This window comes from Colletes gigas, unplaced genomic scaffold, assembly GCF_013123115.1.
Source record: "Colletes gigas isolate AHSC1104 unplaced genomic scaffold, ASM1312311v1 Colletes_gigas_Sc00028, whole genome shotgun sequence".
Taxonomy (NCBI): Eukaryota; Metazoa; Arthropoda; class Insecta; order Hymenoptera; family Colletidae; genus Colletes; species Colletes gigas.
The window spans coordinates 2,362,710-2,384,505 of NW_025106657.1; the positions used below are offsets into that span (position 1 = coordinate 2,362,710).

Genomic DNA, 21,796 nt, shown 5'->3' on the forward strand with positions numbered 1-21,796 from the left:
TTCACACCTTCTCGAATTTTTGTCTAAAAAGTGGGTAGGATTTCGGGGGTATGTCAATTCACAAAAAATGATTGTAATTGACCCCCGCAGCCGAAAATAATTTTTCCAGAACGTTTTGAAATTTTTTTTTTCGTCGATGCACCTAATTAGATTTTCGGTAAAGAATTTTTTTCTCGAAAGTGCGTAAGATTTTGGGAGTATGTGTAATGACCAAAAATGATTGTAATTGACCCCCGCAACCGAAAATAATTTTTTCAGAACGATTTGAAATTGTTTAATTTAATTGTTAATAACTTTTTAACGAAGCCTCAAACGAAATATTGATATTCTTGATTTTCGTCTCATTTTGGCCTGTAGAATCCCCCATTAAAATTTTTCCCAGGGGTGGCCGAACACCCTGTATATGGAATTCAGATTCGGGTGAAAACGGACCCAGATTACATTTACTTTTAGATGGCCCGTGTTTCCAAAGAATGTTTCGAATAATTCAACACTTTGTTCGCAGTATTCGAACACCTATAAACCCATCGTAATCGTTGAATGGTTTTTACTGCTTCGAAGCAACGAGAAAAACACTGCTCGTTGAGTTCGAGACTTTACGATGCTTTAGAGCCACGCAGCACCTTATAATCGCTAAAAACTATCCACAATGGAAAAGGTACTTTCGTTTTCACGAAATTACGTAACCCTTCGCCAATTACTTTCCCTCGAAACTTCTCCTCGCAAACGATTTATCGCTTAATTTCGTGAATCAGAGGACCCGCGGTAGCTTTCACATTCGAACGCTTTGAAATTTTCACTTTATCGTTTTATCATTTTTGCAATGCTCGAAAATACTACGACTGAAAAAAGAAACTGGAATATTGTTGGTACTCACAACCTTTACAATTTACTTTCGATCATTTCTCAGCCAATAAATGTCTACTTTGTAAGTTTTACAAGCCTGCCGAGGAATTATCGATGGAGGGTCGTGAGATTCTTGTAAAAGAAAGACGTAACTGTCGACAAGTTGTACAGCAGTTAACTGCATTTCCTGTTTCTTCGTATACGCGTATATTTCCTGTTTCCTCGATCGGGCCCTTTCTTAATTCTACCTTTACCATTGCCGCCACAGCACTTCGTCTAAGATCGCTTTAGTAATCCACGAAGATAGAAAACGAGGCTCGGTATCTTAATGCGTTTGTATCAAGAGCAACTCGAAGAAATGATTAAAAATATGTACATCGAAGATAATGCTAATCTCTGATCGCGGAACTCGGCTTTCTCCGGTATCACTATTTTGCACATTCGCTTGGAAAAGAATCTCAGATTGTCCTAGTTTCCAAAATCGCTCTGCAAGTCTCGATCGCTTTATGCTTTGTCGCAGACGAATTTACAAAGCGACAAAGCAAGAATTGCAAAGTGTCCGAATATTAATGTTACTCATTCCCATTACGCAACTGTCTGACTTTACAGGTTTATACGAAAGGCTTGCCAGGCCTGGGATGCAGTCAAACAAGTTTACGAGTCCCCTCGATTTTCAAAGATGCACGACATCGTTGCTCGACGGAGAAAGCGAGGCATTACAGAATCGTGGTTTCCGAGAATCGCGGATAAAACCAGCCGCTAGGAAGACGCGTTCAAGCTCGTAAATATAAATTAATAAGGTAGAAAACTCGATGCGGAGGATTTGTCGAGATAGCGGAGCCGATGTCAAAAATTTGAAGAAAGCGCGAGCCTCTCGCGTTTAAGAGCATCTACGAAACGATGTATGCATCACGCTTTCACACGCAACTTTCGTTCGCAATTAAATGTCTCGACAGGTTTTTATTTGACCCCTAAATCACCACACTTCAGCGTATTAACGCCAATTCGTGGCCCAGAAGAGTCCATCGTCAATTGGTAGAAAGGTAGAAATTGGTAAAATCCAAATGACATCCAAATGGTTCGTATCGTGCACAAAAATTAAAATGTTACTCGAGACCAAGCATAATACTTGTCAATTTCAAATAAAATAAAAGGAAATAGATCGAGGCCCTCTGGGATTAAATAATTCTAACTTTCAGTTTGTGTGTGTTTTGTAGGTATTGCAAGATGAAAGTGACCACTGAAATTATGAATAAATATTTACAAACGAGGCGATTTATGGAACTGTTCGATGGGAATGAGCGCGCGACTTTCAAACGCGTCTGACAATGAGCACGTAAACGTGACATTGAACTGAATCTGTTGAACTTGTAAGAAGAACTTGCACAAAAGTTGCACGATTTGGTTGCGATCGTTTAAAATCTTACAGAACGCTAGAAGAAGCGAAACGTTCTCGTATTCTTAACGGTTATGGCATCTTGGATGATAATAATACTACTCGTGGATGATCATCATCGTGCAGAGACAGCCATGAGGTGCAGAAATCTTGATTCGAGGCCGTTCACCTCGACAAGTTCAGCGCAGAATCTTTGTATCCGGAATTTCTCTCTGTACAGCCTGACTTAAAACTAAACAATACCAAGGTATGTCAGAGAATTCAGCTCCTAGTGGAAAGATCTCAATGTAAACATACTTCCTTAAAAAGTTACTGCCAAGCTATGCGTGTCGTGCTTTTGTGGCCAGGTAGCTAAGAAAACTGTCGTTTCTTTGTACGGATACACGGATCATCAAAGTTTAACGACCGTTGAAGTAGATCTTTTTACATGTCACTTCGAACCTGGCACTTATCTTGGTCGCGGGAATTACTTGCTCGAATGATTCTTTACGTTACTTTTATCATAAATAGGCGTTACAGTACGAGCACATTTGTAAAAATTAAATGCATCGAATGTTTTGCTATTAAAATGTAAACGATCAAGCGAAATATTTGAGTTAAAAAATAACAAGGAACAAATTACTCGAATATAACTTTAATTGTATCTGATTAAATTTAATCGCATCTGCTACATGTTTATAAATAAAACAAGCTTCAGGAAGTGTTACATAAACAAAGACGAAAAAGGCAGTTAAATCGTCTAAAGTTGAAGTTATTGTATTACAAGAAACAAGCGTGAATATAATAAAATTAAGTAATTAATACAAATTGTCAAATTATTTTCTATAGTGTGTTTCAATGCCTCGTCGGGTCCTTGTATTTGAGGAATTCATTTGTCGTTGATTTCTTTGTTCGAATCTACGTTTCGAGCATGTAGATAAAAACACCTGGCCACGATATATGGAATTTACATTCCAAGAACGCGATGTGCTGGAACGTCGATGAAAAACTAACCTGGTATGGGCGTCAGATAGATGATGGTCGCGACGACGGAACTCAGGCCGACGAAGATCGCGAATCTGAAGAACATTGCTGGAACCGTTCGAGGGCGATCCGTGTTCCAGTGACGTTATTTGGCGTGTATGTGGCTGGAACAGAACGCTCAAGAGCCCGAACTAGCCGGTTTCGTGGCCGCGGCTGCACTAGCACGATAGCAGCAAGTTCATTGCCAGAGAGAGAGTTGTTTCCCGATTAAAAAGAAAGATCTTTCAACTGCGGAAACGCTCGCGCGCCTTCTTACCTGTGACTCGTGCCGTTTTTGCTTCCACTTGCGTTTCGAGTCTCGCGAAATATGTCCACGAATTCTAGCAATTCTATTCATTTCTGTCGGGTGGATCATCAAAATCCCGACCGTACTGGAAACAAAATAAAAAAATTTCAATTAGTATCTCGTTGGCACGTTGAATTAAATGGTTTTCTAATGCACCGAGGAACATAACTTTACTTTTCTTTCAATGTGTCCACTCTTGTTGCGAGCCTACGTTGGAGAACTTTCTCGTTAATTGCATTTGCAACTTAACGAGGAATTTCCTGAAATAACATTTTCAAATTTAATAGTTGAGGTATCCGGTAAATAGATATTCCTTTAACTTCCGTAAGATTCGAAATGCTTGATGGAATATTTCGAAGATGTTGCTGCGCGTTGCGACACTGTTGCAGGAAGATTTCTGAAACATTATAGAAATATATTTATGTACAGGGAAAAATTTTAATGGGAGATTCTAGAGGCCAAAATAAGACGAAAGTCAAGAATACCAATTTGTTGATTGAGGCTTCGTTAAATAGTTATTAACGTTTAAAGGTCCGCCTGTAGAACGGCAATCTGCGTGCATGCGATAGTGGTTCTCACTCAGCATGAGAAACTCTACTTAGTGACGTATCGACAGCCTCGCAGTTTTGTGAGTGAGAACCACTATCACGCGTAACTTTAAACGTTAATAACTTTTTAACGAAGCCTCAATTAACAAATTAATATTCTTGATTTTCGTCTTATTTTAGCCTTTAGAATCTTCCATTAAAGTTTTTCCCAGAGATAGCCAAACACCCTGTATAGAATGTGTATAGAAATATATAATATATGTATATTTGCTCGAAGGATATCGGTATGCAATTCTTTTTACATCGTTTCCAACGTTAGGTAACTTGTAATGTGTAAAATTGATAAAGTATAAAAGAAGTAAAAATAAATACACATATCAGTGTATTTCTTATCGAATTAAATGTTACATATAATAGTATATTTTTATCAAATTATATATTATATAGATGTACTGTACAAATTTTTAACTAATAATGTTATTTAGTACATATATTTCATCATTAAGTATGACGTCTTTGATAGCGTAAACATCCATAGTTAGTATATGGTAGTCCAGCTACCGGAAAAGAAGGCAAGCTGGTATTTTGTTCGCGATTAAAACTCTAATTGAGGAAATTTGAAAATAAGTTGAAAATTTGATTTTTTGTAGGAAAATACGATTGTTGGTGTTATAATCGTTTATTAAAATAAGTTTATAAGCAATCTTATGTGATCAGATGTGTCGCTGAGTAAAGGTTAGGTGCACGGTGTACATAGAACGGCAATCATGAATGAAGTATTGAATAATAATTTCAAGGAGTTATACCCAGAGTTAGAAACGACTATTAAAAATGCATCTTTTATTGCCTTCGATGCAGAATTTACGGGAATACAATCAGACGACTATTTTAAATATAGGTTAAATTTATTTAACATTTAGAAATAGTTAAAAATTTTAACTGGATTTATTATTATTTGTGCTATTTTCCTTCAGCCTTTTTGATTCGCTTCATATTCGGTATACAAATTTGAAGGAAAACATTGAGTCGTTCGTTATAGTCCAATATGGCATTGCTGCGTTTCAACATATCCCTGATATAAATAGTTATGCAGTAAAATGTTACAATTTTTATTTAATACCAAGATCCTTACCATTAAAAAATAGGCAATTTACATGGCAAGTGTCTGCTTTGGAATTTCTCTCCACAAATAACTTTGACTTTAATAAAGTATGTAATCAAAATTTTAAATTACATTAAATCAGAGATGCACATACAAACTTACTAAGTTTAGAACGATGAAACATTTTATGTTAGTAACAAAATTATGATTATGCCAGGAGCGTATCTCTTTATAAAGAAACAGTGCTATGCAAGCCTTTAGAAAAAAAATATACTTAAATATTTACAGCTCGTTTAACCAGAGTTTGATTTTGTTTGTGGCAGTATTTCAGACGTGCATCTTTGTTTTAAATAGTCGTTTTTGTTATATTTATAGTATGAATGTTAAGCGTGCATACATAATATGACACACATTTTAGTTTGCAGATGGAGTATCGTATCTTGACGAAATAGATGAAACACGAATGAAAAATTTGTTGAAGGAAGGTAAATTAGCCTGTAATATGCAACATTTAACATACCAAGAGGAAGATATCTTTAAAGACTGTAAAAATACAGTTTCTAAATGGTTGCAAACTAAACCACATGAAATCTCATTCGAGTTAAAAATGATTTCGCCTACTTTACAATATATGGTACATAAAGAATTGAGAAACAATTTTGAAAATATTTGGACAGTGTCGAAACATAATGCAGTATGTAAAACTTGTTATTTGTTATTGATGATCTGTTAGAATTGAGACTGTGTTTAAGGTTGTTTTATTTCCTTTCCCTAGGTAGTAGTTATAAGAGTATCAGTTGACATGCACTATGTTTTAGAAAAAGAACATGGCGATGATTTAGAAAATGAATTGTTAGATTCTTATGTAGGATTTTGTAAAGTATTTAAACTCTTAACTACTACTAAAAAACCAATGATAGGACATAATATACTTCTGGACTTAATGTTCATACATCAACAATTTTATAGACCATTGCCAAGTAACTATAAATGCATTGTAATAAAAAATTATGGGTATATACTTAATGGGTAAAAATAATTTTTTCAAATTTGGTAATTAAGAATTATTTGTGTTCCAGATGAATATATACAATTCAAAAAGAATATTCATGCATTGTTTCCACAAATATATGACACAAAATTGTTGAGTTTTGAATTTAAGAAATTATTTGAGAAAGAAGGTAAAAATAATATTCAAACAATTTTTAAATAAAATAAATGATATTATAACTAATAAAAATATTTTTTTTTCTTCAAGTAACTTGGAAAATAAATTCACTGACTTCGATATATGAATATTTTAAGACAGATCAGGGGCGATTTTTAGCATTTAATTCGCCAAATATTAAATTAGAGGATGCACCATTAAGTAATAATTTTTTAATTATTTTATTAAAATAAGCATTTCTATGTAGAAATTCCTAATTTGTTTCAAATTTAATTTCAGAAGTGAAAAATAACCACGTTGCAGGATGGGATGCATACTTTACTGGGTATATTTTTATAAAGATGGCGCACATTTTTAGTATAAAAAAATATGGAGAGTATGTTTAATGTAATAATCATATTGCATTGTTAACAACATTTGTACTTATACTTTCTAAGTGGTTATTAATTGTGTAAAATTTAGGGGTTTAGAAGAAAGGCCAATAACACATTTTGAACTAATGAATGGCGTAAAACATTTTGTAAACACCATAAATATAACTAGAGGCAACTACGTATGTTTGGTAAGAAAAGTTTATAGAGATAATGCAATGCATTAACTAGTAATTTAGATAAACGAATATTTCAGAAACTTGATGGAAAAGACCCAGTGTCAACGAGACCAGAATGGCTTCATGTGAGGTTGAAGACGCCATCTTTAAATATAAAAGAGGTACGTTATAACGTACAATTGCAATGTATTATTATTTTTGAATTTGAAATTTTCTCGTCAGATAACTGACAGGTTTTCGTCTTTCGGACATGTGGATGTGATGCCTTTTGCCCGGAAACGTGTCTTATTGGCTGTCGCGAACCATAGAAGGTTAGTGAAATTTTTCGTTTCATCAAATTAGTTCCCTACCATAACCTAACAAACGAATATTCTTTTTTACACAAACACTTGAATTATTTTGAATCGATAAAAAATTGCAACTAAATCGATGCACAATGCAATATTGTATACGCATATTTTCATCGTGTGACCTGGAAATATTAGTGCGTACGTAAATCCTTTCGAATAGACATCTCGTTTAGCGGGAAATAAATTTAAACTCGGTTGTCGTCGGGCACAAATAACCCCACTGCAGCCTGTCAAACTGACGCGAAGCATGCCCACAGAAACTCATATTTTACGTTTTCTACACGCCGCAGTATCCGGGTTAACAAAACAATGTAGAGATTAAAGGGGAAAAGCAGATACCGCGAATCACTTACATGATTCGTAACATATCGAAATTCTCGACGGGCATCGAATACGCACGGAAATGGAGATCTAATAATCGTTTTATTTACCCGCTACACTTTACTTCACGCATCAGGCAAATATAATTAGGTATTAAGTACGCAGTTGGTATTTTAGTATGGAGCTGCTTCGAAGTAAGGTGGCGGAACTATTTTGGATCATATCCAAGGGCAACCGCGTATACTCATCGTTGCACTTACAAAGTGTAATATCGGTGCACGTGATTTTATACGACGTAACTGCATTTTCGTTTTGCCAAAATTTCCTTCAGTTCGTGTTCTTTCGATATTTTGGAACGATATTGTTCGAAGGGATTATATATAAACTATCGTACATTATTTCCTTCGATAACTCGAAAAGTAACGGTTATCACTCTCGAAATCGAAACACGTGCAGGTAGAATGACGAATAATATATTTTTTCGAACGTAACGAGTCCGATATAGCATCATAGAGAAACAGATCAATTATAATCGTAAATGTTGTCAGTAGAGCATCACCAGGAAAGCTATAAATATCAGCGAGAGGGTGAACGACCTAAGATCCCTTGAAGATTATTTAGACCATTGGAGTTCTTACATAAACGTTTAGCATAAATTGAATTCTTCGTACACATAATGCATGAATATAATATACATACAGGATGGTCGACCATCCCTGGGAAAAATTTTAATGGAAGATGCTAGAGACCAATATAAGACGAAAATCAAGAATATCAATTTCTTGACTGAGGCTTCGTTAAAAAGTTATTAAAAAATTTCAAATCATTCTGAAAAAATTATTTTCGGGTGCGGGGCTCAATTGCAATCATTTTTAGTGAATACACATACCCTTGAAATCTTACCCACTTTCGAGAAAAAAATTCGAGCAGGTACTGAAACTTGTAGACGAAATTAAAAAATTTCAAATCATATTACAAAAAATTATATTTAGTTACAGGGGTCAATTACAAGCATTTTTGGTGAATAGACATAACCCCGAAATCCTACGCACTTTTGAGAAAAAAATTCTTTACCGAAAATCTAGAAATACTTCCCTTAATGCGAATTTGTAAGATGTCATAATTCCTACAATAGTAAAGTTATCTCATTGAAATTTTTTCCGAAGCAGAGCCCATGAGTACCTTCAAAAAAATATTAGACAACTTTTCTGTAAAGCGTCAAATAAATTTTTAAGAAAAATCGACCAAGGGAGTAGGTGCCTAAGAAAAAAAAAATTTCAAACCGTTCTGGAAAAATTATTTTCAGTTGCGGGGGTCAATTACAATCATTTTTGGTCAATAGACATACCCCTGAAATTGTACCCACTTTCTAGAAAAAAAATTCGAGAAGGTGTGAAATTGTTCGAAAAAATTAAAAAATCTCAAATCGTTCTGGGAAAATTATTTTCGGTTGCGGGGGTCAATTACAATAATTTTTGGTGAATAGACCTACCCCCGAAATTCTACCCACTTTCTAGAAAAAAATTTAGTACGGGTGGAACTTTAAACGTTAATAACTTTTTAATGAAGCCCCCATCAACAAATTAGTATTCTTGATTTTCGTCTTATTTTGGCCTCTACAATTTCCCATTAAAATTTCTCCCAGGGGTGGCCGAACACCCTGTATATTTATATTTACATATAGGATAAATATTCAAATTGAATACCATTCTTAATAAATAAAATAGACGATAGAGAAAATGAAAACCTTATAATAATATAATCATATTTCTTATCCATCCATTAAAAATAGTATTTGTTTGAATATTTAATTAAAAGTTACTTTCAATGTTTTTTTTTTTAAATTTATTTATTTTATCTGTCTACATCTGGCTGATAGATAATAAGTAAAGAATTACAATTGAGAATACACATAAACAAAATTTGCTTGTAATTAATTAATCGTTCATTTTTTTAAATAGATTGTTTTTTATCCCATATGAAGGTGCTCTATTTTAATATAGATACATCAAAGAAATGATTCTGTTACGTATAAATTCTATTGTTGAGTTAATAACTAAACGAATGTAGAAGTTAATTTGTATAGAAATAAAGGTACTGATGGGTCGAAGTTGCCCTAAAGATCTTGACGAGACCGAAAACATGTATATTGACTCGTGGCAAGAAATCACCGCTACACGAGCAATGTATCTACTTTACGTACGTCTCAAATGATTGTGCCCAGTCACAACAACCCTCGCGTGCAGTTTATTCCTTTGAGCAACTCGAACGAACAATCGGTCGCGTTTTCTTAATTCAGACAGCTTGGAATCACAATCCAACGTCAGTTAAATATCGAATTCTCGCGAATCCATTAAAATCGGTTTACTTTTCATTCGACGAGCTGCCGAAACAATGAGCACTTACACGAGAACTATCGGAAATGGAAAATGGTTGCATCTTACTGTTTAAATTGCATCGTAAATCCCGTCGTATGGGCATTTATTATTCCCGTTAACCATTTAACAGCGATATTCCATCCATGAAATTGTTGCAATATTAATTTAAGGAGTATGCTACTATTCTATCGAGGTTTCGATCGAACAGTGAAATTTTTATTCAACCAACAACGAATCAAGTCGTTTTATCGTTGATATCGTCACTGTCGATAATCAAGAAATAATTAGTAACTTTGTTAAACAGTTTGACGTTTCTTTTCTTGGAACGTGATGGGGCTATGCTCCGTAGGTCTTCTCCGAACGCTCGAAAATGGCGTTCGAAATTGCAACAATAACTTCTATTAGGAACACAAAGGGAAGCATTGGGTCCATAAAGCTCGTCGCGCGTATCGGGGGTATGCAAATCAGGTGACTTCATCATTCCCGAATTAGATCAAAATGAATTATCCGATGCCCCGCTATCAAGTATGCATTTTCACGAGCGTGATGCATTTTCTTTTACGCTCACCATTCTGCACAATTCACTCGCGCAGCCTACCGACGTTCATATATTATAAGCGTCAGATTTTCTTCGGCACTGGCATTGTTCCAAAGCCTGTACCGTTTCTAACCAACGAACTTTTGCATTAAACACAACCTAACCCGTACCAGAGTCGAATTATGCAAATCGAATTACAACCAACCGCAACGATTCTAGGCGATAAATCGCGTATCCTTAACGTTTTCTTGTTCAACGAAGCTATACACGTCGAATAAAAGAAAGAACAAAGAAATAAGAAGAGAGAATCGAACCGATCGACCTGCTTCAAACGAATACGGTTGTTAATTTTATTGATCCTCTTGTCCTGCTTCGCTCCACGTCTTAAACAACGGTGCAGCCTAACGCGTTGCTTAACGTAATCGATACTAAATTATTTTTACACACGTGTTATAATCGTGGCCGCTTTAAAAATTCTGTTACAGCGCGCTGGATATATTGAACCATTTTAAGAACAACAAGGAATTACAAGTGGCGCGATACAACCCTATAAAGCACGCTCCTACGAGTATTATCATTTTATGGTACGTACACGACTATATTTATTTTTAGGCGTCGTAAGGCCGTGACGTTACTTCGTACGAAAAATATTTAATTCACCGGACGATTGTAACTTGCGCAGCGACACTTATGATTCAATGCCTCGTAACTTCGTTCCGTTTAATCCATTCACTATGGTTTGAATATTTTTAGCTTTAATATTATTTTGCATGCGGTATATCGTCTCTGGCATCTCTGTCTTATTTGTTAAAGTGTTTTCAGTTCTTTGCTTTATCGCAGTGTAAGTTTTAGCCCTCTTTTGGCGTTGCTTAATTTAGGGTCTTCGTTGTTCACCTGGATTAGTGAAGAGAACTCGAAACGAAGGGTTGAACACGTTTTAGGAATCCAGCAAAAATTTATTATATGTATATCTAAAAGTATAATTTAACAAACAAGAAGCTATAAAGTCAGTGATGTTCACGATGAAAATAGAAACGCTATTTTCAGCTAATAAAATGCGTTCTCGCGATAATAATACTATTAATCGTTTCTAATAGCGATAGAGGAACAACCTTTTTAAAGAATTTGGGTCACTACATCTGAATTCCATCAAAGGGCACATTCCACGTGCATGTGGGTGAGAATTCGTCTGCAGATCTAGAAGAAGAATGGAGGATATAGATCACCCATCGATTAACTATTCTGTTACTTTTTTTTTATTATATGTATATGTTACCGTGAATGACCGAAATTGGAGAATGTCAACTTTTACCAGTGAATGTCAACAGATACCAAATACGTCGGTGAAAGATCGAATATTTCATTACATTGTTGTACATTCGGACCCTCTCCGGTGTGTGTCGACAATCACAGATATGCTCTGGTGGAGGTCCAAAACAGAAGAGTCAAAAAACAAGCGACTGGCTCTCTCCCGCCAAATCCTTTGTTCTGCTCGGAGTCAATCAGCTTTGTCAGTCTTATGCAAGCTTTGATAACGCGAGCAACGTTTTCTTAATTTTTTTTCCGATACCCTAATTTATACTAAATGGATACTGCAGTAAATCGTGATCTTTTTCTAACCCAGACCTAACCCAGACCTAACCCAGACCTAACCCAGACTTAATTCAGACTTATTCCAGACCTAACCCAGACCTAACCCAGACCTAACCCAGACATAACCCAGACCTAACCCAGACCTAACCCAGACCTAACCCAGACTTAACCCAGATCTAATCCAGATCTAATCCAGACCTAACCCAGACCTAACCCAGACCTAACCCAGACCTAACCCAGATCTAATCCAGACCTAACCCAGACCTAACCCAGACCTAACCCAGACCCTAGATCTGGGTTAGGTCTGGGTTAGGTCTGGATTAGATCTGAGTTAGATCTGGGTTAGGTCTGGATTAGATCTGAGTTAGATCTGAGTTAGGTCTGGGTTAGGTCTGGGTTAGGTCTGGGTTAGATCCTTTCAGAAAGAGAGGCTAAAAAGTTACGTCACCCTTGTGACGTTTTATGGCGACTGAATTACGGAGAAGAAAATATAAATCTCCAACATGTTCAACACTCACCATTAGTGCATGGTGAATGTCAACATTTACCGGTGTAAGTCAGAAATAAGGGTGTTTAGCAAATATTTCGGACATACACTAAGCGACTATGTGAATGTTGACATTCACCGGTGAAAGTCGACATTCTCCAGATTTCGGTGTTTCACTGTAACATATATACTTATACTCGAATCAGGAGATCTGAATTCTGTCAGAATTCATTGAGTAGTTTCGTATTCTCAAGAATTTCAACGACAATTATTTCTTAATTGCATTTTGGTATGATTTATTGTGTAATACACATACAGGGTGTTCGACCACCCCTGGGAAAAATTTTAATGGGAGATTCTAGAGGCCAAAATAAGACGAAAACCAAGAATATTAATTTCTTGACTGAGGCTTCGTTAAAAAGTTATTAACAATTAAATTAAAAAATTTCAAATCGTTCTGGAAAAATTATTTTCGGTTGCGGGGGTCGATTACAATCATTTTTGGTCATTGCACATATCTCCGAAATCATACGCATTTTCGAGAAAAAAATTCCTTAGTGAAAATCTAATGTGAGGCCAGAAAGAAATGCTTCCCTAACAGTCGTATTTTTAAAATGTCATAACTTTTGAACGGATTGGACGATTTTAATGTTTCAAAATGCAAACAACGTGTATTTTAATGGAGAATATGTAGAAATACCAAAAGTATTCGAAAAGTTGTTCCTTAACTTCGTAAAATGAAAGAAACCCCATAAAAATGATCAAATTTTCTAACAACCATAAGTCCTACAATAGTGAACATATCTCATTGAAATTTAGTAGGAAAGTAGAGCTAATGGACACCTACAAAAAAGTAGTAAACTACTTTTCTATACAGCGCCAACCAGTTTTATTAAAAATGAAAAACGAATTTTTAACAAAAATCGAGAGTAGGTGCCTAAATTTTTCGATGAAAAAAAAAATTTCAAATCGTCCCGGAAAAATTATTTTCAGTTGCGGGGGTCAATTATAGTAATTTTTGACGAATAGACATACCCTCGAAATCCCAACCAGTTTCGAGAAGAAAATTCAATAAGTGTATAAATTTTTCGGCGATGATAAAAAATTTCAAATTGTTCTAAAAAAATTATTTTCCTTTTTATGTGTTAATTACAACCATTTTTTGTCATTATACATACCCCCGAAATCCTACTCACTTTCGAGAAAAAAATTCATTACTAAAAATATAATGTCTGACCATAACTGTCTGGTTACCCTGAAGAAAAGAAATTTCAAATCGGTATAAAAAAATTATTTTTGGTTACAAGAGTCAATTACAATCATTTTTGGTGAATACACATACCCCCGAAATCCTACTCACTTTCGAGAAAAAAATTCATTACTAAAAATATACTGTGTAGCCGGAAATATTTCTATAACTTTTTTAACGAAGCCTCAATCAACAAATTAGTATGCTTGATTTTCGTTCTATTTTGGTCTCTAGAATCTCCCATTGCAATTTTTCCCGGGGATGGCCGAGCACCCTGTATATTTGTACATGGTGTTATAATTTTGAATATCTAAAGCAAACATCGCAATAAATCACATTTATCTGTTCTAGTTTATTTTCTATTTTAATCGTGCGTTCAAAATATATTTTTAGAAATCTACGGTTCCCTTTTTATTTAATATCGTAGGTCATATTGTGAGGGTCGCGACGGAACGCCGAAGCGGAGTAAATTGAAATCGGAGCATCTTTAACGTTTCACCTTAATATTGGGTAACGGCGATGGGTGCCACGTATTACGCTGCCTTCGCAACAATTGGCACTGCGATCGGTACTTATGCATCTATGGCAATCTTAGTGCTAATTAGAGATTTTGCGGGCACAGCTTTTCGACCCGCTAAGAAGGACCATTAATTTGTTTGACGTAACACGGATAGCCTCGTTCGCAAACACGAATCGAATTGGACCTTGCCTATCGAGCCGTTCGCTAAAATCAAGATTATGTCACAACGGGTGCAGAATGTTATCGAATTAGTGCATACTCGGGCTCTGAAAATGGGCACCGAAAATGGGCCGCAACGGTCGCGAGCGTCGCGGCTCTAATCGTGAAATATTTCGTTCCCGAGGCCGACTCGACGGATTTCGCTCACTTTCCACCGCAGTATAATTATTATACCGCACGAACGGTCCACATAATTTTAGGATCGTGTGATAATGCAGTAAATTATGCGACGATAAATGTCGCGAACCGTTAAATCACTTCGACCGACGGCTATACAGTCGCGCTTTAATGCGCAAGTTTTGAGCATTTCAGAAGGTGGAAACCGAAACAATATTTTTGGAACTCTGTTGGTTCAGATGTATTAAAATAACAATCCTTTTTAACCCCTTTTTTCTATCGATACGAACAGAAACAGAAGGAAGTAATTCGATGTAAAGTTCATCCTTTATTTATCAACGTTTTGGCCTCCAACATGGACCATTTTCACGACTTCTATCGTATTGCATCTGGACATTGGGAGGTAAAATCAGTTTAAATACTACTTTCTTGTTCTTCCATGCATTTGCGTAGAATATTATTGAACTTTTGAACAATTTTACAATTTTTTACAATTTTTTCTGTATCTCTGTGCGTGGATTCATTACAAATTTCTTGTAATAGTTTCTCTTCGTAAAACAAATTACAACGTGATAGAAAATAAAATTTACAATAGCTCGGTTAATCTCACTAAACAAAGAGAATGAAATGTTTGAGTTATGAACACCTTTCTATCTTCAAAATTATTTTCAAGATTTCCCCTTCATCGACTTCAGAGAACACTGGCCCACATGATATTCCAAATTTTGTTAAAAACACTGAAACATAAGCATCACCGTCTATTTCGGGTAAATATCAACTTTAGGGGAGGCAGTTGCAATGATGATGACCCTCACCTTGACATATCTATCAAAGACACTCTCAGCCGATTAACCCACAAGAAATTTTAGCATTATGAAGTTATTAATCATTAAAAATACACAGGGTGTTCGGCCACGCCTGGGAAAAATTTTAATGGGAAATTCTAGAGGCCAAAATAAAACGAAAATCAAGAGTATCAATTTCTTGACTGAGGCTTCGTTAAAAAGTTATTAAAAAATTAAATTGAAAAATTTCAAATCGTTCTAAAAAAATTATTTTTGGTTGCTGGGGTCAATTACAATCATTTTTTGTGAATACACATACTCCCGAAATCCTAACCATTTTCGATAAAAAAATAGGGATAGGTACTGAAATTTTTCGGCGAAAAAAAAATTTGTCAAATCGTTCTAGAAAAATTATTTTCGGTTACTGGGGTCAATTACAATCATTTTTTGTGAATACACATACTCCCGAAATCCTATACACTTTCGAGAAAAAAATTCGTTATCGAAAATATAATCTGAGAGGTGAAATGATTCCCCGATATTTCATGTGAATCCATGAAACATCATAACTCCTGAACGGAATGGACGATTTTACTGTTTCAAAATGCAAATAACGCGTATTTTAGTGAAGAATGCGAGGAAATTCCAAAAATATTCGAAAAGTTGCTCCTTCACCCTTAAAATTAACAAAAACCTCATAGAAATAGTCCAATTTTTAAAGAGTCATAACCCCTACAATAGTGAATATAATATATTTCAATTAAACTTTTTTTTTAATTAGAGCTCATGAGCACCTACAAAAAAGTATTAGACAACTTTTCTGTAGGGCGTGAAACAAAATTATTAAAAATCAAAAACAAATTTTTAAGGAAAATTGACAAGGCCTAAATTTTTCGATGAAAAAAAAATTTGAAATCATCCTAGAAAAATTATTTTCAGTTGCAGGGGTCAATTATAGTAATTTTTAGTGAATAGACATACCCTCGAAATCCTACTTACTTTCGAGAAAAAAATTCATTACTGAAAATATAATGTCTGACCATAACTGTCTAGTTACCCCGAAGAAAAAAAATTTCAAATCGGTCTAAAAAAATTATTTTTGGTTACAGCAGTTAATTGCAATCATTTTTGGTGAATACACATACCCCCGAAATCCTACTTACTTTCGAGAAAAAAAATTCCTTACCGAAAATATACTGTGTGGCCGGAAATGTTTCTATAACTTTTTAACGAAGGCTCAATCAACAAATTAGTATCCCTGATTTTCGACTTATTTTTGCCTCTAGAACCTCCCATTATAATTTTTCCCAGGGGTGGCTGAACACCCTGTATGTGAAAATGAAGTACAGAAGCAAACGGTGTTCAGGGTCGGTACAGCGAGCGGGTTTATGATACGTACGTGACTTTACGCTATTTTTGAGGACTAGGCCTTCAAGACATTTTTTCTTGATAAATTAGGATATGGTCGTTAAGGAATCTCCAAACTCTACACGGGACTTGGAATCCTTGGAGCTCTTCCTTGCCTCAATAGCGATTGACGTATCGTAAACCCGCGTTGGCGCACAGCTGCGGACCACCGGGGTCTCGCGGTCGTTGGGTATTTCCCAAAAAATTAATAACAACGCAGCGTTCTCGCTCACTCCTGCATGGTCTACCTGGACACTGGACGGCAGGGTGGGCGGGAATGTTGCTAATTGTTAGGAACCGCCCTGCCAAGGTGACGACGATGAGGATTGGTTTGACCAATCCTCCCTCCGGTAGGCAATGTGCGTCGTTGTCATCTTGGCAGGGGAAACCGAGGCTTCCTAATGGGAAAATTCAGGACTTTTCGTCAGATTACTCTTGGACAAGTAACTTGATCACTAGTTAGTCTCCGCACGAAGACATTCTGCGTATCAGAAGCACCAGCTTCTGAGGGTTCAACTAAGGGTTAGGAGCACAGAGTGGCTGTGCGATAAGCACGACCACGATCAACGATTGTTCTATCAAGAAGAATTGTTCGTGGCCGAAACAAACGGTCTTAGAAAATTTCCTATAGAAGTTAAAAAGTTTATATACCTGGTGTTTCCTTTAGCTTGAACACTCAGAATAATAGTATTATTCGCGCATGAGTATACTCGAGCACCAGCAGTTAAAAGGTTAAATATACTTCGTTCAATTTCGAATATCACTGCGCGAGATAGCTTCTTCGTTCCTGTTCGTCGATAAAATTAATTAATTAATAGTATTTATTGTTTATTTGTGTTATGTAAGAGGATGCTTTTTAAAGATTTTTATAAGAAAACTGTGGCATATGTGGTAATGGAAATTGCATGCGATGTATTATCTCATTAGGGGTCAAAGGGTTAATAGGAAATATTACCTTATGGGCCTAACAAATTTTGTTTACTAAGGCAATTGTGAAGGAAACTATTGGGATCATCTGAGGGATTGTTACACAACATTTTGATCACATTTTCATACATTATTTATTATTTAAAATTACAATATGAATTGTACACCATTGGCTACCATTGTATCTGACAGGATCTCTGGCATCCGGGATTAATGACTGGAAAATAAAAAATGAAGATGTAGCATACGATTTTTAAATAGTTTTAAAAACTAGGAGAATTAACCAAACATTATGACTTTGAGAAAAACACGTTTAAAGTAAACGTTCTAGAAGAAAACAAAATTATGTGCAATTCACCTTTAGTGGAATCTGAAAACTTATCGTTTTTTTATTGCTTTAAACAAATGTCGAACCACTTTGAAGCTTTTCTGTATCTCAGCCATCGTTTGTCTATCTCTTGACTAAAATTGTCGACGTTGTTCCCATTAGTCTAATTTATAAACGCAACAAGTTTCATCAAAAAAATCATGCAAGAAAGGGATACGTGACATGCGTGTAACCGCCTGAAACCGTTCGAGACTAATATGTTTTTGATTTCAGGGGCGGGGTCGTCATCTCCGGTGGGATATTTGCCTGGGTGATACATGACATGCTCAAGAACACAACTACATTCAATTAGCCGGATAGCGTCGTCGCGACGCTATTTATCTGAGACGTCGCGTCGCAGTATAATAAGAAATGACGAATTTCGAATTACTTACTCGCCGTCGAACGTTTCTAGTATCGATTATGTGCGTCACGGAGATAGAGATAGATGACGAAAGAGGGAGAAAAATACTTTGGGAGCGACGATGACGTATCGGCGCCGAGATGGCGAAACAAACCTCTTCATTCTATCCGACGACTGTTGTAACATAATTTTCATTCAAGCGTGCAGTTGAGAGAACGGAGAAACGGTAAAAAGGAAATATGAACATTGATAAAGAAAAACAAGCTTTCAGTTTCCAAAACGCCTGCGTGACACCCCTTTCTACAACCGTTTGTTGCGTTCCTTCGCGAATACCGGACCACCGAGGGGTCTATTTCAATTCTCGATCGAGAAATCATGAGTGGGATCTCTTCGCGCGAGCTGTTATTATTATTTCTACTCGTTCGAGCCCCGAACGCTCAGAGTCGGGCCAGAGCTGGTTTCGTCGAGGAAGTGTTCCGCGTTGCCAAACGCCGTTACTCCGTGAAAAATCCAATTATCCCTGCCCCGCCACGCACACACGTCCATCTATCATATCTTTTTTTCCACGTACATACGTTCCGGCTTTCGTCGACCACGTCACGGTTCGTCCCGTGCCAAATAACACGAGACGTCCCGTGACGTCACCGGGGCGTCGCGAATTCCTCGGACACTTTCACGTGTTGTTGAGACGCGACGGAAGTGCACAGTGTCTTTTAACCCTTTTGCACTATTTTCATGAAAATTTTAGGCCAAACTTGACTATCACGAGTCAGGCTCGTTGTTCAATTTCGCGTCAAACATGAATAACACGAGTCTGACTTGTAATCGACATTTTGTCAAAACATGAACATCACGAGTCGAACTCGTAAATATCGATATTCCGTCGATCGACATATCGTGTTTCAAGTTCCGATATTAGGGCTCGTTCCGATCATTCGGGCGTATGGGTTAGGCACGGCTTCTTCCGAATTTCAGAGTAGTGCAAGGGGTTAACTCTTCTGCATTCGACGACGTTCCTCAGATTTCCGTTTAAACCTCAAGAGGACTACGGAAAGCATTCTACCGAAAACGGTATGGAGCAATGGTGGCCAGAAACCTATTTCATGATAGGAGTTATGGCGGGTCTTGACTGTATAGTAAGAGACGGAAACACATTAGCAAAGAGCAACCCTAGCAGGTCTTGCCTTAACACTGACTGCTAGACCAAAAGCGTATAATTTTTTACCTTGATTGTAGACCACAGTAAACTACCTCAAATTGATCAATCCGTATTCAAATTTATTCCCCTTTAACATTTCAACTTGAGAATTATTTCAGTTCCCGTAGTGGAAAGTTCTTTCACCCATATGTGGATGATGTGGAAATGTATCCCCGTAATTTCATTCGTATGTTTAAAAAATCATAACTCCTGAATGGATTGGAATATTTTAATATTTCAAAATTGCAGACAACGCGTATTTTGGTGAAGAATATTTACAAATTAACCCCGTAAAGTGAGGAAGACACTATAGAAATGGCTCAATTTTCAAACAACAATAACTCCTACAATAGTGAATATATTTGAATGAAATTTATTTACGAAGCAGAGCTCATAGATGCCTACAAAAAAAGTATTAAATAACGTTTTCCCATAGCGTAAAACAAATTTATTAAAAATCAAAAACGAATTTTTAAGAAAAATCGACAGGTGCCTAAATCATTTCAAATCATTAAAAAAAAATTATTTTTCATTACAGAGGTCAATTACAATCATTTTTTACCAATACACATTACCCCGAAATCCTACTCACTTTCGAGAAAAAAATTCATTACTGAAAATATAATGTCTGACCATAGCTGTCTGCTTATCCCGAAGAAAACAAATTTAAAATCTTTCTAAAAAATTATTTTGGGTTGCAGGAGTCAATTACAATCATTTTTGGTGAATACATATACCCCCGAAATCCTACGCACCTACGAAAAAAAAATTCTGGAACATGTCTTCCAATCCTCACTGTATTTACTGCCTTGTAAAACAAATTTTCTATAATTTGTTTACAGTTTACGCGTTTGCGAGCAAATTTATTTACGACAACTCGAACTTAGCACGTTACCCAAAGCTACGAAACCGAAATTTTCTTGGGTATTGTTTTGCCAGAGTTCCATTTTTTCTGTGCCTGGTAAATTTCGTTCGTCACTGTCGTAAACAAATATAACGATTGTGTCGAACGATCGTGCTCCGACGAGCAGACTCTGGAAAATATTCGATCCTTCAGACAGTTTCGTTTGAGTTTCCAAGGGCTGAACGTCGCGAGCCTAGAGCAAAATCAGTCGGTCCTTTTATTTGAAAATGAAAATCTTCGACTTTAAAGCGCGAAACTTGTGACAGTGAAGTGAAATTCAATTAGAAAGTAGTCTGATTTAGACTTGTGAAGTGTGAAGTACACGGTTCGATGGAAATCGAATCTTCGTCGCTCGTAAACTTCAAATCGTACGAATCAATCATTCTGTAGTGTGATGGACGTCTGCCAGGAGCCGATGATAACCTCATCCTATGCTGCATCGAAGAATGTCTACACGTCCTTGAGACCTGTCTTCGATATCTGTGTGAAAAATGTCAGCGATGAAGTCAAGAAAGGAACCACAGCTAGCAGAGTGATGGATCTTTAAGCAAAAGGAGATATCGAAAGAAATACCTGTAAGAGAAACCGTTGTAAAGATGGAAGCAAACGGTGCAACTCAATTATCCGGAACGATCTGTACATTTGCATAACTACAAATTATATTATATAATAATATAACTTGTAATAATATTAAAACACGTGATTAATTGGTTGTATACATAGTCTAATTTGTTTCATATTGTTTGTAAGCTTATCGCATTTGTGTGTAGTATCCCTAACGCGAAACGTTTGAAAGTATTTTGGTTCTGTATCTAAAATAGTTACGCTTTCTCGGTCTGTCTCATGGTTGTTTTTAGTACGATGTTCTGTGATGACAGTGGAATTCATTATAGTCACAATGATTCGAAACAATGTTGTTCGAGGTAAATAATGGCTTGTAAAACGGTGGTGTTATTTCTTTGAACAGTCGCCACGTTTCTACTGTTTTCCCAGCCCTCATCGGGCACGATAAAGTTGAATCTTGATGAAAATGACGTGCTTGTTTAATTTTAAAAATAAAATTTTTTTTTAATTGGTCTTTTTACGATAGGACGACGTAATGGTTGGAATATCGAATGTTGTGTAGATTAATTTAGATGCTTCGCGTATGGTG

At 36.2% G+C, this 21,796-nt stretch overlaps 1 protein-coding gene across 1 annotated transcript; it reads left to right on the forward strand.

The window, feature by feature from the left end:
• Nucleotides 1-4,662: 4,662 nt before the first annotated feature.
• Nucleotides 4,663-19,284, forward strand: LOC122401771 (pre-piRNA 3'-exonuclease trimmer-like). The gene is made up of 12 exons (XM_043404121.1): nucleotides 4,663-4,997; nucleotides 5,074-5,308; nucleotides 5,620-5,895; nucleotides 5,977-6,181; nucleotides 6,281-6,382; nucleotides 6,460-6,570; nucleotides 6,649-6,745; nucleotides 6,832-6,931; nucleotides 6,997-7,080; nucleotides 7,142-7,230; nucleotides 10,992-11,090; nucleotides 18,412-19,284. Exons 1-12 carry the CDS (start codon nucleotides 4,867-4,869, stop codon nucleotides 18,488-18,490), a joined length of 1,608 nt encoding a protein of 535 aa, XP_043260056.1. The 5' UTR covers nucleotides 4,663-4,866; the 3' UTR covers nucleotides 18,491-19,284.
• The last annotated feature ends 2,512 nt before the right edge of the window (nucleotides 19,285-21,796 follow it).

Coding starts and splice junctions, on each gene's coding strand:
- LOC122401771 (XM_043404121.1), top strand. CDS start 4,867: ATGAATGAAGTATTGAATAATAATTTCAAGGAGTTATACCCAGAGTTA. Junction 5,309..5,619: donor ATAACTTTGACTTTAATAAA/GTATGTAATCAA, acceptor CACACATTTTAG/TTTGCAGATGGAGTATCGTA. Junction 11,091..18,411: donor ACGAGTATTATCATTTTATG/GTACGTACACGA, acceptor TTTTGATTTCAG/GGGCGGGGTCGTCATCTCCG.